The following is a 13664-nucleotide window of genomic DNA, read 5'->3' on the forward strand; positions in this document are numbered from 1 at the left end:
AGATGGAAAATTTGAAAAGGTCACAACTGCTAAATCAGAAAGCCTGCCCTTCATTTGTCTTCAAACATACACAGGTTTCTCAGCTTCGTTCAGCCCTGAATCAATTAATCAGAAGCAATGTTCTTTGTTTTCAAATGCCAGCTGTGTTATTTCTAAATATGGAAATATATTGTGTTATTTCCAAATGGACTTGCTGATCTTAGAGCTCTTTTCCAACCTAAATGATCCTGTGCCTCTGTGAAACAGATAAGTAAATCCAGGTTTCATTTTTGTTTTAACTCATGTTAGAAAATGCAGCTTTAGGAAAATGAAACATCAGATCTTCAGTTTAGGTAGGCAGACACCTGTGGGCCTGTGTTTCTATTTATATACATATGTGTGTATATATATATATGTATAGCAATCCAGATTTACTTCCCAGTCTGAAACTGCACTTCCATCTCCATTTGGATGGGAGCCACAGCTTGGATGCAGGCAGTTAAGAATATCAATGTTACAGATAAATCTTCCCTGATATTATTTCAGACAACTGTTGGTTTAGATTTCAGCTTATTTAGCAGGATTGATTTTCCTTATGTTTCTTTCAAAACTTCCTCACATAACTCCTTTGATTTTTCAAACTTTTTTTTTTTTTTTTTAGCTAAAAGATTGCTTTCAACCCTTTAAACTTCTTGAGGACAGCAGCACTCTCCTCACCATCAGTCTTCTAAATGAAACAAAATCATTGATCTAAGAACATCTGACAGTGTCAGTTAATGTATGGGCATTGCCAGCCCTGGTGGCTGGAGCTGGGCAAAACAAATGAGCTGGGGAGGAGGAAATAAAACCTAAAAGGAACAAATGAGGGGATGTGTGGAAGCCAACAGTGATGGGGCTCGATTTATAGGAGGCAGGCAAAGGGTGTGGACAGGCTGCTGTGAGCTCTGAGCAAATAGTTTAAGGCACTGAAAGCAAAAAGGTGGCTCCCAAGGGATGCAGGTGATGAGGGCAGGACAGAGAGCTCCCATCAAGAGGTGGGAAAAGGAAGATCTTCCAGAAATTATAAGAAAGAGCAAAAATCATGGGGACAGAACGAGGATCATGAGAGGACAAAGGTCATAAACAGATTTTGGTGATATAATAAAAAAAACCAACACCTTTCTATGTAGAAAAACGGGGCAGAAGTGGTGAAAATAAGAGCAGAGAGAACAGGGGGTCACTCAGCAAAAAGCAGTCAGGGACACAGTCAGGAACCCACTCCACACCACTGGAATGTCTCAGGAGTCCTGAGGCAGCACCTGGAAGCAGGAGCAGAGGGGTTTCAGGAATGTGAGGTGATCAGGCTCAGAGTCAAGGGACAGACTTGAGGAGAGGGAGGAAAATTTGAAGCTTTTTATTAAAATTCAGAGAAGGCTCCTAAAAGACTCCTGACTAAAGAATAGGCTCAAAAGGGGAAAACCCAAGAGTGGGCTCTCTGGTTAGTTGGAGCAGGGAGGCTTGTTTTGTCTTAAAAAAAAAAAAAAGAGAATGATGCAACAGGCAGAAGGAACTTTGAAGGATAAATTTCAGCACTGGGCAAATTAAATATCAAGGAGAGGACAGAAGTGATCAGCACAGGGAAGTGAAAAAAAATTCTGCATAAAAGCTGCATCAAGAGGAGAACAGGAGTTAGAACAGAAACTCCAAAGGACTGGCTGTAGAGCAACAGCAGGTGAGGAAACAACTGGGATTCAGAGATTTTTCCTCATCAGGTCAAAGTCTAGAATGGGAAGGGGAAGATAACATCAACACTCTGTGTAGAGCTGGGCTTTTTGTGACATATGGGCTGAGAACACAAGGGAATACATTTATAAAAACAAATAAATATTAAGTGACTGTTAGACAGACAGCTGGAGAAAGGGCTACCCTTTAAGCAAATAAGCATCTGGAACTCTAAGGAGAACAAGTCCTGGAAACAAGTCAAAAAAAAAAGGAACTACACTTATAAGAATAAATCCCACTTCAGAACTATTTTCCTCAAAAGAGACTGTAACTGCAAGGAGTCCTGTATGAACCCACTAATCTGCTTCTTCTGATCTGTAACAACACTGTTTTCATTCTACTAAGTACAAGACACAATCAGGCCTATATAATTTTATTTTTTCCAAAACGAGTATCTCTCACAGGAATTTGCTAAAAATTTTATTTGAATAAACCTACAGCTCCTTTTAGCATGGTGAGTATTATCCATTGTCTATTTTAATGCTTCAGAGCAGAAGGAAAAAAGATATTTTGTCTAAATAATCCTGACATTTTGATTCGTGTGCCCAGATGGTTAGCAAATTTTGGAGTAGCCAAGTCAGTTTTAGTGTTGCTGAGAAAAATCTTACAATCTCACTTGTCAGTGAAGGAATTGATAAACTGATCACAAAACTCATTCCACTCCAGTGGAATGACCAAGCAGTCACATAAACTATTATTTTTGAATGAACAGACTTCAGCTTCACAAATTCCCTCTGCTCATATAAACTGCAGCTATGATACCAGCTCACACATATTGTGTAATTGGTATTAAATAGGGTTTTGTCTGCTGCAAATTGAGTATGTTAAGATCTATAGTGTGTTATCATGTTTAATCCTGCTTCTAAAACAGAACTCCCACAGATGCTGCAGGCATATTAACAGTGTGGGCTTCTCAATTTGTGGGATTACAGGGATATTTTGCAACACTTCTAACAATTCCTCTATTTGTTACTTCTCAATCAGCTGTGCTGTGTCAGACAAAGAGATTTAGAATCCTTGGCATTTCTGTTAAAATTCCACATTTCACAGGGATGAGGAACTGAAATAATTTATACATGGAGTCCTTATACATTTTTTGTATACATAAATTTATACATATAAATTTGTACATTATCTACATATAAATTTGTATATTAAAAGTTTGTATACGTGAATTTTATACATAAATTTATACATTTGGTCCTTCAAGACCAAAAACGAAATACCTGGTCACCTCTTCCTCACTGCCTGAACACCAATTTACATTCTGAATTGCTTTAAAATGAAAGTGGGAAGATTAGATTGGATGTTAGGGAGAAACCCTTCCCTGGGAGGGTGGTGAGGCCCTGGCACAGGGTGCCCAGAGCAGCTGTGGCTGCCCCTGGATCCCTGGAATGTCCAAGGCCAGGCTGGACACTGGGGCTGGGAGCACCCTGGGACAGTGGGAGGTGTCCCTGCCCTGGCACATGGAATGAGATGATTTTAAGGTGCTTCCCCACCCAAATCATTCTGTGATTCTATGAACAACATAATGATGATTTGAGAGTCACTCTGAAGTGAATACCACATGTAGAAATCACTGCTTCCACACTAAGGACTTTTGTCAGCTGAATGTGACAGAGCCAAACGAGGTCTCTCAACAGAGACCCCCGAAGTTAATTTGAGAAAAGAGATTGATGCATCATCTTGTATCTTGATATGAAAGCAACTGTGTGAAGTTTCTTGGAAGTCTCTGTGTCACCTGCCAGCAGTCAGTGTCGAAGCTGGAATTCTTTGGACAGTTAATGAAGTACAATATGCTACGAACACTCTTGGGGAAGAGTGAAATCAAAGGGATTTTCCATGGACTGCTTCACCAGTACATTTAGAGGAAAAAAAAAATAATGTGGAAAGCAGTCAAATTTTTAAATGTCCATTACAATTGAAATCTGTAGAAAACAGTCCTAATTTGATTTGAAGGCAACTACAAAATTCCAGCTGGCAAGATTTTGTTTTTTTTTTTTGTTTAATTGGAAAATCACATAGCCACTCCTGGCAATGATTGCTAATAATTATGTTTATACAGCTTCCCTGAATAAGTGCTCCAAGACTAGGTCTGGAGACATTACATTATCTTTGTTTAGCTTGTGCTTCCTTCAAGAGCTTTTGTTTGAGCCTTCCTTCCTTTTTAATTTCCACTCTCCAGCTCCTCACCCAAATGTGTTTGTGCTAGAGGTACTCCAAACTCTCACTGCTACTGTTTACTTTGTAATCCTGACCTTAATATCTGTCGTAAAGTTCACACTTCATAGACCACATTGAGGAAGCATATTAACCTTCACTTCTTGGAGAAGAGAACAATAAATTGTGGGTTTATGGCTTTTCTGCTGCTCGCAGTGTTTGGATATTTGCTGTCTGCAGAAGCAGATGGAAGGAGCCTTTGGAGGATAAGTGAGCACTGGAATGGGTTTGTGGTGAGGATTTGCCAGCTGCAGTGAGAATTGCTGTTATTACCACGGAGCTGCTGCTGACCTTCCCAGCACAAGCAAAGGCCTGCAGAAGGCAAGGGCTCGCACAGGAGCTTGCATCAGGATGGCTCAGAGCAGCTGATGGCAACAAATCTGGGCAAGCGAACGAAGGGCAGGAGAGGAACAGCGACAAAAGTGGGGAGGGAACAGAGAAAGGGCTGGCAAAAATGCCAGTTCACTGCGTGAACCTACTTGGAGAGCAAGAGTGCTGTGAGGAAAATCAGGTCTGAAGGAGCAGCTTTGTGCTCCTCCCCAAATTCCCACTGCTTGAACGATCATTTCTATTCACGGAGCCTTTCCTGCGTTGTACAAGTGTTTCTCAGCTGCTCCCAGGTTATAAAGCAGGCGCTCTGTTGTTTTATGTACCGCTGAAATGTGTTTATCTGGAGATTAAATAGACAACTTCATGTATTTCCTGACCTTGGTGGAGAGAAACAAAGCGATGAAGTCACCCCTCACGAGCAGAGATAAATGTAGGAGCCTGCTGCCTGCTGCCATGCAGCGCATCCAGCCCTAATTATGTGATAAGTGGATGGAGCCCGTGTTGAACATATTTTGCAAAAGTTCTTGAACAAAGTGCTTACACTGGTTATGCAGATAGCTTGCTGAAAGCCACATGAATACAGATTATTATGCACACAGTGTGAATCTGGATGAGTACAGGAACCACTGGTCTTCCAAACAATATTATTTCACTGGCTTGGTTTTGGTTTTTTTGCTGAAGAGTTCTCTGTTTCAGTCGATGCACAGAATAATCACATTTGTTTTCCTTTCTCTGAAGTTATTCTACTCTTGAAATGCTACAGCAGAGTATTTGTTGTGAAGGTCACTGGTAATTCAATCCTGAGTGGTGCTGAGCATTTCTCATCACATGAGAATCCTCAAGCCAGCTAATTCGGATTAAAACTGACACACAATATTCAAGAAAAAGTTAAAAAAAATAACAAAAGGGTAATTTCATTATCCAGATAGCCAGACTGCTTAGATAAGTCTTCCAGATGTCCTTAGTTTGGTAGCATCACAACTCAACTCAGAAATATTCATAAACCACCTTCTTGATCATAGGCATTTTTCCAGGTTATTTGAAAGTTTTTAGAAGAGAGACAGATATTTGGAATCCTAACTGCAGTGAGAGTGAAAGCAATCTATGGTCCTAAACCAAATTTTTTTGAACTCCATTGGGCATTAGATGTCTTTACAGCTACTTTATTAAGTCCAACGATATTTTAAAATTATTTTTGATATCTAAAATTATTTAAGGAAGAATAAAAGATGGGGTGTCCACATGCCCATTATTTACATTTTTAGGTTCCTAAACTACTTAAAGTGATTTTGAAATCTGTCCTATAAGTCATGGCAGCTCAGAAATCGCTGGATGCCTGAACTGTACCATGGGTGAGAGCAATCATTAACTATGAAATAATGGTACAGTCACTAAAAATTTCAATTTCATTTTTGCAGTGACAACAGAGTGCTCACAGTCTTCATTTTGAAAATAAAATATTTGCTGCTATTTAGATGTTTGTTTCCTTTCATAAATTCTGCCTCTCGCACATGAAAAATATACCAGGTAACATCTTTCATTTGCTTTCGAGGCAACTTTTGGGCACTTGGAGGTATGTCAAGTGTGTTAGTGAACTGCTGCAAGAAGATGAAATAAAGCTGAGTGAAAAGGTCAGTGCAAATATTTATGTGGTGGAGAGGTTTCTGAAGGTTAAGATATGCTCCAGGAGCCTTTCTAGCTGTACTTAGAGCTCTAATAAAAACAAGGGTGGCCAAAGAGCTCCTCTCTGGTGATCCCCAGCCATCCTGAAGCTGTTCTTTGTGCCAAAGTTTACTGACAGCTGGAGAGGCTTTGCCCTGCTCTGTTGAGTTGCTGTATGAATTCTGATTTCTCTGCATGTAAATTGTCTCACAGCCCAAAAACGGGAGCCAAATGGAAATTCCAATATGCATTCTGTTCATGGGGTTTGCTGTAATGGTTTTATCCATCCCACAAAACTCTTCCTCCTGACTAATCAGCGCTGGGGGATTTTGATCCAATTTGAACAGGCTGCTGGAGTTTAGGATTGTTCCCATCACTTTTAGGCCATAATGAAACTCTGATTCTTAACTACCAGCCTGGCAGTGGCTTGTCATCTGCTCACGTCTGCTGATGCTGCTCCAGCACCTCAGCCCTTCCAACATGCAGCAGGAGAGAGCAGAATCCAAACTGGTTGATTGTCCCCATCTCACTGAGCCACCCTGGCAGCTCCTGCTGGTTTTTCTCAGTTCAGCCTGGTTTGCTCTGTGATTTCCATCCCTACAGGCTCTGTTTTCCACACAGATGTCGTTCTCACTAGAAATCCCTCCCAGCCAGATGCAAAAGTCTGTGGAAGGGGGTTGGAAGGGGAATTATCCACCATTAACATGATTGTGTCTAAAGGTGTGCTCCAGCTCATCTGGAAGAACTGCACAGAAAGGAACAAAATTAATTAGGAGTCTCAAAGGGCAAAATTTTCCCTGCAAGACAAGGTAAGAAGGACAGCCTGCAGAAGGAGGAGAGGTGAGACTGGTTGGGTTTAAGCATGCAAAATCAGTGGGCAGATCAGTGGTCTGTGTTGCCAGGGTCCATTTGCCACAGGAAATAAAAGTATCGAGTCCAAGAGAGACATTTTTGTACAAGAAGTATGGAAAAGTGATCCAGGAGGAACCCTAAAATTGCTTTTAGCTCCATATTTGTTCCTCAATACGGTTTAGCCAATACCAAGAATTAAGACAGGGACTCTCAAAACCTTCAAGCCCATTTCTCAACAGTCTGAGCTGCAAAAATCAATCTCTCCAGCTGGTGCTGTGCAAGTCTCACATCCTCTGTGAGCCACGAGCAGACGGAGGTGCAGATTGTCCTCCAGGGGCTGCTTCACCCCGTGGGAAACACAACTGAGCCAGGAGACAGCGCTGCAAGTCATCATAAATCACACTGACAAGCAACCTATCCACTTACAGGTCTCTACAGGAACTGATGAATCATTTATTAAAGCTCCCATTAGTCATTTATTACTCTTTTATAAACCATTTATCAGCCTGTATTCAAAATGGGAGCAAATCATATTTTTTCACTTAAGACTCTCAGCACTAGTGTATCTCAAGTCTCACTGTGGTGGTGTTTTGTCAAATTACACAAATTTTATTCTGTTCACAGGAGGCAAGATCTTTATTTTACTGGAAAATTCTTTTCTAAGAACATATATATTTAAAAAAAAAGAAGTATACCAGGAAAAATATTTCCCCTAATCTTGTTCTCCCTGGTGTGACAGAATTATTTCTGTTGTTACATTTCTTTGTCCCAGAAATGGATGGAATTGAAAGTGGGGCTGGAAGAGGCAGAAAGAGGAATTGTGTGAGGAATGATTGCTTCCTGGCCAAATGAAATCTCTGTTACGTGCCAGTGAAAGTATTGTGACAAATCCCACTTTTCCAGGTTTGGCTGAGGATGGGGCTGCAGTCCCAAATCTGTGGCAGAGGAGAAATGTGGGGACTGGGGGCACCTCAGAAAAATCATCCCCTTCAGCCACACCCTGCATCCCTCTCTCAAGTGCCTGACAGGATTTACCAAGGAAAGATAATGTAGCTGATATTAAGGGAAAATAACACATTCAAGAGCAGCAATGGGAAATTTTAAAAATTCAGGACAGAAGATAAAGGCAAACGGATTCAGAGGAATCTCATTTTTGAGCACACGCTCTGCAGGCAGGAATGGGATAAATAGGATTCACTGGACTATTCTTCTGGAGAAGGAAGAAAAGACAGAAAGGGGTCAAGTCCATATCTCTCTTGTGTTAAAACTCTTTTATTTCTTCCCCCAGGTCTTAGGCAGTATCTGGGCAGAGCCAGGCCTCCAGGAACAGATAGAAGAGGAGAATTTGCCAGCCTGTGTCTTTCAGCAGATGCTACACTGTTAATTTTTCATCACACCACAGCCACAGTGACATCAACTCAGGACTAAAATCCCTTTTTTTTTTTTTTTTTTTTTTTTGCAGTATACACTGCAGTGATCCGTCAGCCACTCTTACAGAGACACAAGAAAAGAATTCTCATTTTTGTGAATGTTCTAGATATAAAAATAATACTCAGCATCATTAGTGTTCACTCAGTCCAGCTCATTCCTGCAGGATGCAAGACAGGTATCAGCTTTTCTAGAGTAATCTGTGCCTGCTCCTTGCTTTGCTTCATTCCTTATTTTCACATATGCAATCCCTTGCTGCTGAACAAAATTTGAGCCTAAGACCTTTCCCTGCTGGAAAAGAAACTCCAAAATCCTTTGTGACACAAAATAATAATTCAAAAAATTAATTTAAAAATTTTTTCCCATTATAGAAATAAGGTTGTAAATTTTACAAAGAGGCCACTAACTTTACAAGTATCTCTATTTTCAGTGTCTGTAATTTCAACCTGGCGCAATATCCCAGCCACTGTGACCTTTTAAAAGGTAGACCTTGCTACCTCACCTGGGATTTTTGGAGGCACTCTTAAAATATTGCTCTATTTGGCATTGAAGATGAAATTATTAAAACCCCTGGAGGGAACAGGGTACTGTTTGCACACCTGAATGGGTTTTTACACTGCTCAGAGCCTATTATTAGCAGGCAGTGTAGACGTGAGACAGAACAAGACAGATATTTTGGAAGTGTGTGGAGTGACAGGGCAGAAAGCAAATAACAACTGGTCAGAATGCCCCAAAGCACTGCCTCATTTATTGAGCCATCAAAGCCTCCAGGGCTTCAGCTCCTCCTCTGCAGGTAATGGAATTGCTCTGCTGGGACACAGCTTCTCCTGGGCTCGCACCTGGACACTCCAGGGGTGAACTCCTCCGGCCTCACACCAGCCCAGGAGTGGGATACAGGCAACAGAATCACTGGACAAACACTCCCTCTTCCAGGAGAGGGACTTTTCACCAGAGCAGGCAGGGACGGGACAAGAGGGGATGGACTTTAGCTGAAAAAATGTGGATTTAAATTGGATTTCTGAAAGAAATTCCTCCCTGTGGGAGTGGTGAGGAACAGGTTGCCCAGGGAAGCTGTGGCTGCCCCATCCCTGGAAGTGTCCAAGGCCAGGTAATAAAATAAATAAAGGAAGCTGCAGTCTGGAATCAAAGCTTCAGATCTACTGAATTTGAGCTTTCTCCTTCAGAAGCTACCTTGGAAAATATTGTCTTTTTCTTTCAGCCCTACTTTGAATCAATAGTATTGCAGCCTGTGGTATGCAACTAGTATTAAAATGCAGCAACTATTTCTGTTTTTCAGCACAAAACCAAATACAGTAGCAATAAATCAATTGATGCACACCTCCCTCCTCTTACACCACTTATTTTAAACAGAGAACCTGCTCCTAAAGGGGGCTGGTACCACACATTCAAGGCTGATTTTTCCTGCCTTCTTCATGGAATAGGAATATCACTTAGCAAGGCAGAGGGAAGATTTCTGAGGTCATTAGTATCTCTAAACAGTGAAAGGCTCAAACCCACATCAAACCATTCGAAAGAAAAAGGGATGCTCCTATGGAAAAGAAAAAAATGCAAGAAAAGTATCTAAGAGCAGACTTTTCAAAGAAAACAAGACAATGCTGTCTCTTCACACCCATTTAATTTCCATGCTAAAACCCCCAAAATTTCCAGGGTATAAAGTATCTTTTACTGTCCCTGACAGAACTGAATTTATGAGCATTTCTGAATTGCCACAGAAATTGATACTAACAATACATTTGTGGCTGAGCAGGCACATGAATTTTCACGTCTAAACTGCCAAATCATTAAGTCAAACATTTATAATTATAGAAAGACTTCTTCAAAATAATTAGATCTAGAAATATTTCTCCCAGAAAAGAATTCACCAACTTTGGAAATTCAAGCAGGTAGGACTCCAACTGACATGAACTGCTATCAATATTGATTAATCCAATAAATTATTTTTAAATACACCAAGCTGTCTTTGTACATTGTTATTTTCCAGAGGGTTAAAAAAATACAGCATTTCAAAGATATTTTAAGTATTGGTTGTCAGGAAACAGCTTTCAGAGCAATAAAAGGTCTGATCTAAAAGGTAATTCTAAGGGAATTAATAGTTTGATCATAGTCACTTAATTGTCACCTCTCTACTTGAAAGGTTTGGATCAGTCTCTCCATGATAATTTTAGGTGTCTGAAACACTACTGCCAAAGCATTTTACTGATGTAATTATAGATATTTCCTTGGCAAAATTGTCATTGTTTCTACTTTGTTCTTCTTTTTCCTTTAATTTTTAACGCTTCTCTCTCATGTTTGAATCTGGTATTCATTTACTTTGTATTTATAAAAGGAGTAATTATTCAAGTAAAATAACAGAAATTTCTTTCAATATAATCTGTTGCTAAATCACTAATATTAGGCCAGGAAACAAATTTTAAAAGGTGAAAGTATACTACAAGTTAAATTTAAAAAAAACTTCTACAGCAACAGGCTTCCCTTTCCTTCTTCCACAATTATCCCAAAATCAGGGTCGTCAGGTTTGCTCCTTATATTTTGGGAATTTTTCCTTAAAAGCTTGCAGAGCCCCAAGAAACTTCTCTAGCAGAATGCAACGTGGCTGTTACTAGGTAAAACTTTTAAAACTCTCTCGCTCTCTCCAGATACCAAAAACCAGACTCACAGTAAGTGTAGGGGATGGAAGAGAGCAGTGTGTGCAGGCAGGGAATTCCCGTGCCTTGCTTTTTGGGGTTTATCAGAACTTTCCAGCACTCTTCAGCTGAATTCAATTTACAGGGAAAAAAAAAAAACCCTTTCCTGGCAAATTCCACCTGTAGGTTAAATTTGAAGCTTTTAGGACTGGAGCTTTAATTGCAGAACCCAAAGCTCTGGCTGGCTCACAGGGGAAATGCTGTAGACAGGAAGAAAATGTTTTCATCCACAGTCCTGACCATCCAAAGCCTTGAGCTAATTTTGCTATTTCTCCCAACAGGAGCAAAAGGAGAAAGTTACCACCAGCAAATTTATTTTACGGGATTGCACCCTGCTAGCCAATCTCTAAATGACAAGGTTCTACCTTGTGGTTGCCCTGTGGTTTGGAATTGATGCACACACTTTTATTAATGTGAAAAAAAGAAAAGAGCAGCTCCAGGAAAGTCTGTCACACTGAGCTAAAACATTCTGTACGTGTCTTCTTTCCTTAAAGAACATCTTTATATTTAGAAACGAGCTAATTACGATTGCTTGCACTGTTCTGTAGAGAACAGATGGCCAGTTCTTACCTCCTTCTTGGTGAATTCTGGTGCGTGGTCATTTTTGTCATCAATAAGAATGGTGGCAGTGGCTGTGCCTGTCAGTCCTACATCCATCCCACCCATGTCCTTGGCTTCTATAACCAGCTCATACTTTGGGCTTTCCATAGTCTGTGAAAAAAAAAAACAAAAACAACAAAACAAACCAGAAAGGTTAAGGAAAAAACCCCACAGTGATGACATACTATTTCAAATTAATATTAAAATAATAAATTAAAAAAACCTCAAAACTTTATTTGGCCTAATAAAACATAGCAGAGAACAGGTCTGTTACCACAGTTTTACTGAAACACAAGCACAGCTTTCTATGAGATCAGCTGCTACCCTGGAAACCTCATTTGCAATCCAGCACGAAGGTGAATATTGGTAAACAGTACATAATTTATCCTGTTATTTAGGAAGATTAGGAAAGAGGTAAGAAATTAAAATATACTTGCTCTTTAAGAGTAAGCTCTACCTTCAGTGCACCAATATCTAGCAGCTTGCTTCATCAGTGTTATGATGGGTACATAATTAAATACTAATGTCACAATCTACATATAAATTCACTTTATTAAATCCCATTCATTCTGGGTATTAGCATTTAGACTGGTAATCTAAGTTTGCTCCACTGCAAGAAACAAAAAATGGGCAGAGCCTTCCAGTTATTGCCCAAAGCAAATGTGTAGAGTGATATCAATGATTTATATTGCTGATATCTGACTGCCATGTCACAGGATCTTATCTGACTGCCCACCTACTGCAGAACCAGGCAGCACAGGCTCAGAGCAAAATCCAACTTAACTTCCCCTCGTAAAACACAGCCTGGAGCTGGTAAAAACCCATCTGTGGTCAGCTCTGGAATGGGAGTGTGCCAGCCTTTGGAACTGCCATCTCTGCCACCAGGGATGATGTTTGAAACCTGCACCAAGCTCTGTCAAAGGGAGCTGTTCTCAGCAGCACAACCTGCTCCCGTGGAACCCACAGGGAACTCAGACATGGATTCCTTTCACTGGGAACTTCATTAAAATGAGTTTTGTGTGGCTGGAACCATCTGCCCAAAGGCCAGGTGAGCAGCAGCAGCACAGAGGACACAGATGGGGAAGGGCTGCACTCCCCTCCGAAGCGCCACCGTAAGAACTTTACATCACCCAGGAATGTCTGTCCAAACCCCCCTGCAAAATAAACCTGGATCCCAGGGGAAAGCTGCCACCAGGCCACTGCTTTTGGAACCTTTTGGAACCACGTCTGCAAGAGCCCAGGATTCCCAGCTCTGCCATCCCTCACCCTAGTCCTTTATCCAACACTCTCCCAGGGAACTGGCAGCAGGGACACAGCCCAGCAAAGAAACCTCTTGGGTCACCCAATCTGCTCTGTGGCCAAGGGGTTTGGAAGCTTTTCCCAAAGAGAGAATTTTGCATTATATGTTCTCCTGGGCATGTCCCACCATCTCTTTTTTTGGAGAACATGTGATAAGGAGATTCCAGCTCCTTTGTATGTAGATTTTGAAGCATTTTTAGGCCAAGAGAGAAGCAACCACCTCAGTTTCTCATCAGATCAGCTATTATCAAGCAATAGATTTGCATGTGAAGTCAACAAGTCAAGCCAGAACATAAATTTTGTTCTAAAAACCTCTGGACTGCTAGGAAATCAGATGCCACTGCCACACAGGGAATCCTAAGAAATGTATTTCATGAAGTCTTACATTATTCCATGAAATTCATCTCAGAAGGCGGCAAACCAAGAGCAGCAAATTGATTTATAGAATAATAAAAAATATGCAAAGAAGTATTACTGACATGTCTGCAACAGACTCACGCCATGCAGGGGAACTAAATTTACAATTTTCATGTATTTATTTTCCAAAGTGCATTAAAACCTGAATGAGACTTTTCTCCCCTCCCCTAGCTGAAACTTTTTCATTATTTTGATTAGAAAGTCATTATTATTGTATGGAAAATGTGCAAAGCCATTTATTTCTTCATGTTTATAAGCCTCTTTGCTCAGAAAGAAGCCCATTTTTACTCAAATTGGCCTTTTTTCCTTTGAAAACCATCCCATTTTCTATTGAAAGCAAGCCCATTTATGCTAGAAATTGCATCTACTGCAGCAGAAACGTCTGTGACGGGAGTCCAATGTTTAAGCTCG

At 40.6% G+C, this 13664-nt stretch overlaps 1 protein-coding gene across 1 annotated transcript in view; it reads right to left on the reverse strand.

Annotated features, from left to right (window-relative positions):
• Window positions 1-13664, reverse strand: part of CDH13 (cadherin 13) — a 329961-nt gene that overhangs the window by 50534 nt on the left and 265763 nt on the right. The window contains exon 8 of the mRNA XM_062500268.1: window positions 11508-11648. Within this exon, the coding sequence (XP_062356252.1) occupies window positions 11508-11648 (141 nt within the window). The remainder of the gene's footprint in view (window positions 1-11507; window positions 11649-13664) is intronic.

The sequence above is a fragment of the Cinclus cinclus genome, chromosome 11, assembly GCF_963662255.1.
Source record: "Cinclus cinclus chromosome 11, bCinCin1.1, whole genome shotgun sequence".
In the NCBI taxonomy this organism is placed as follows: Eukaryota; Metazoa; Chordata; class Aves; order Passeriformes; family Cinclidae; genus Cinclus; species Cinclus cinclus.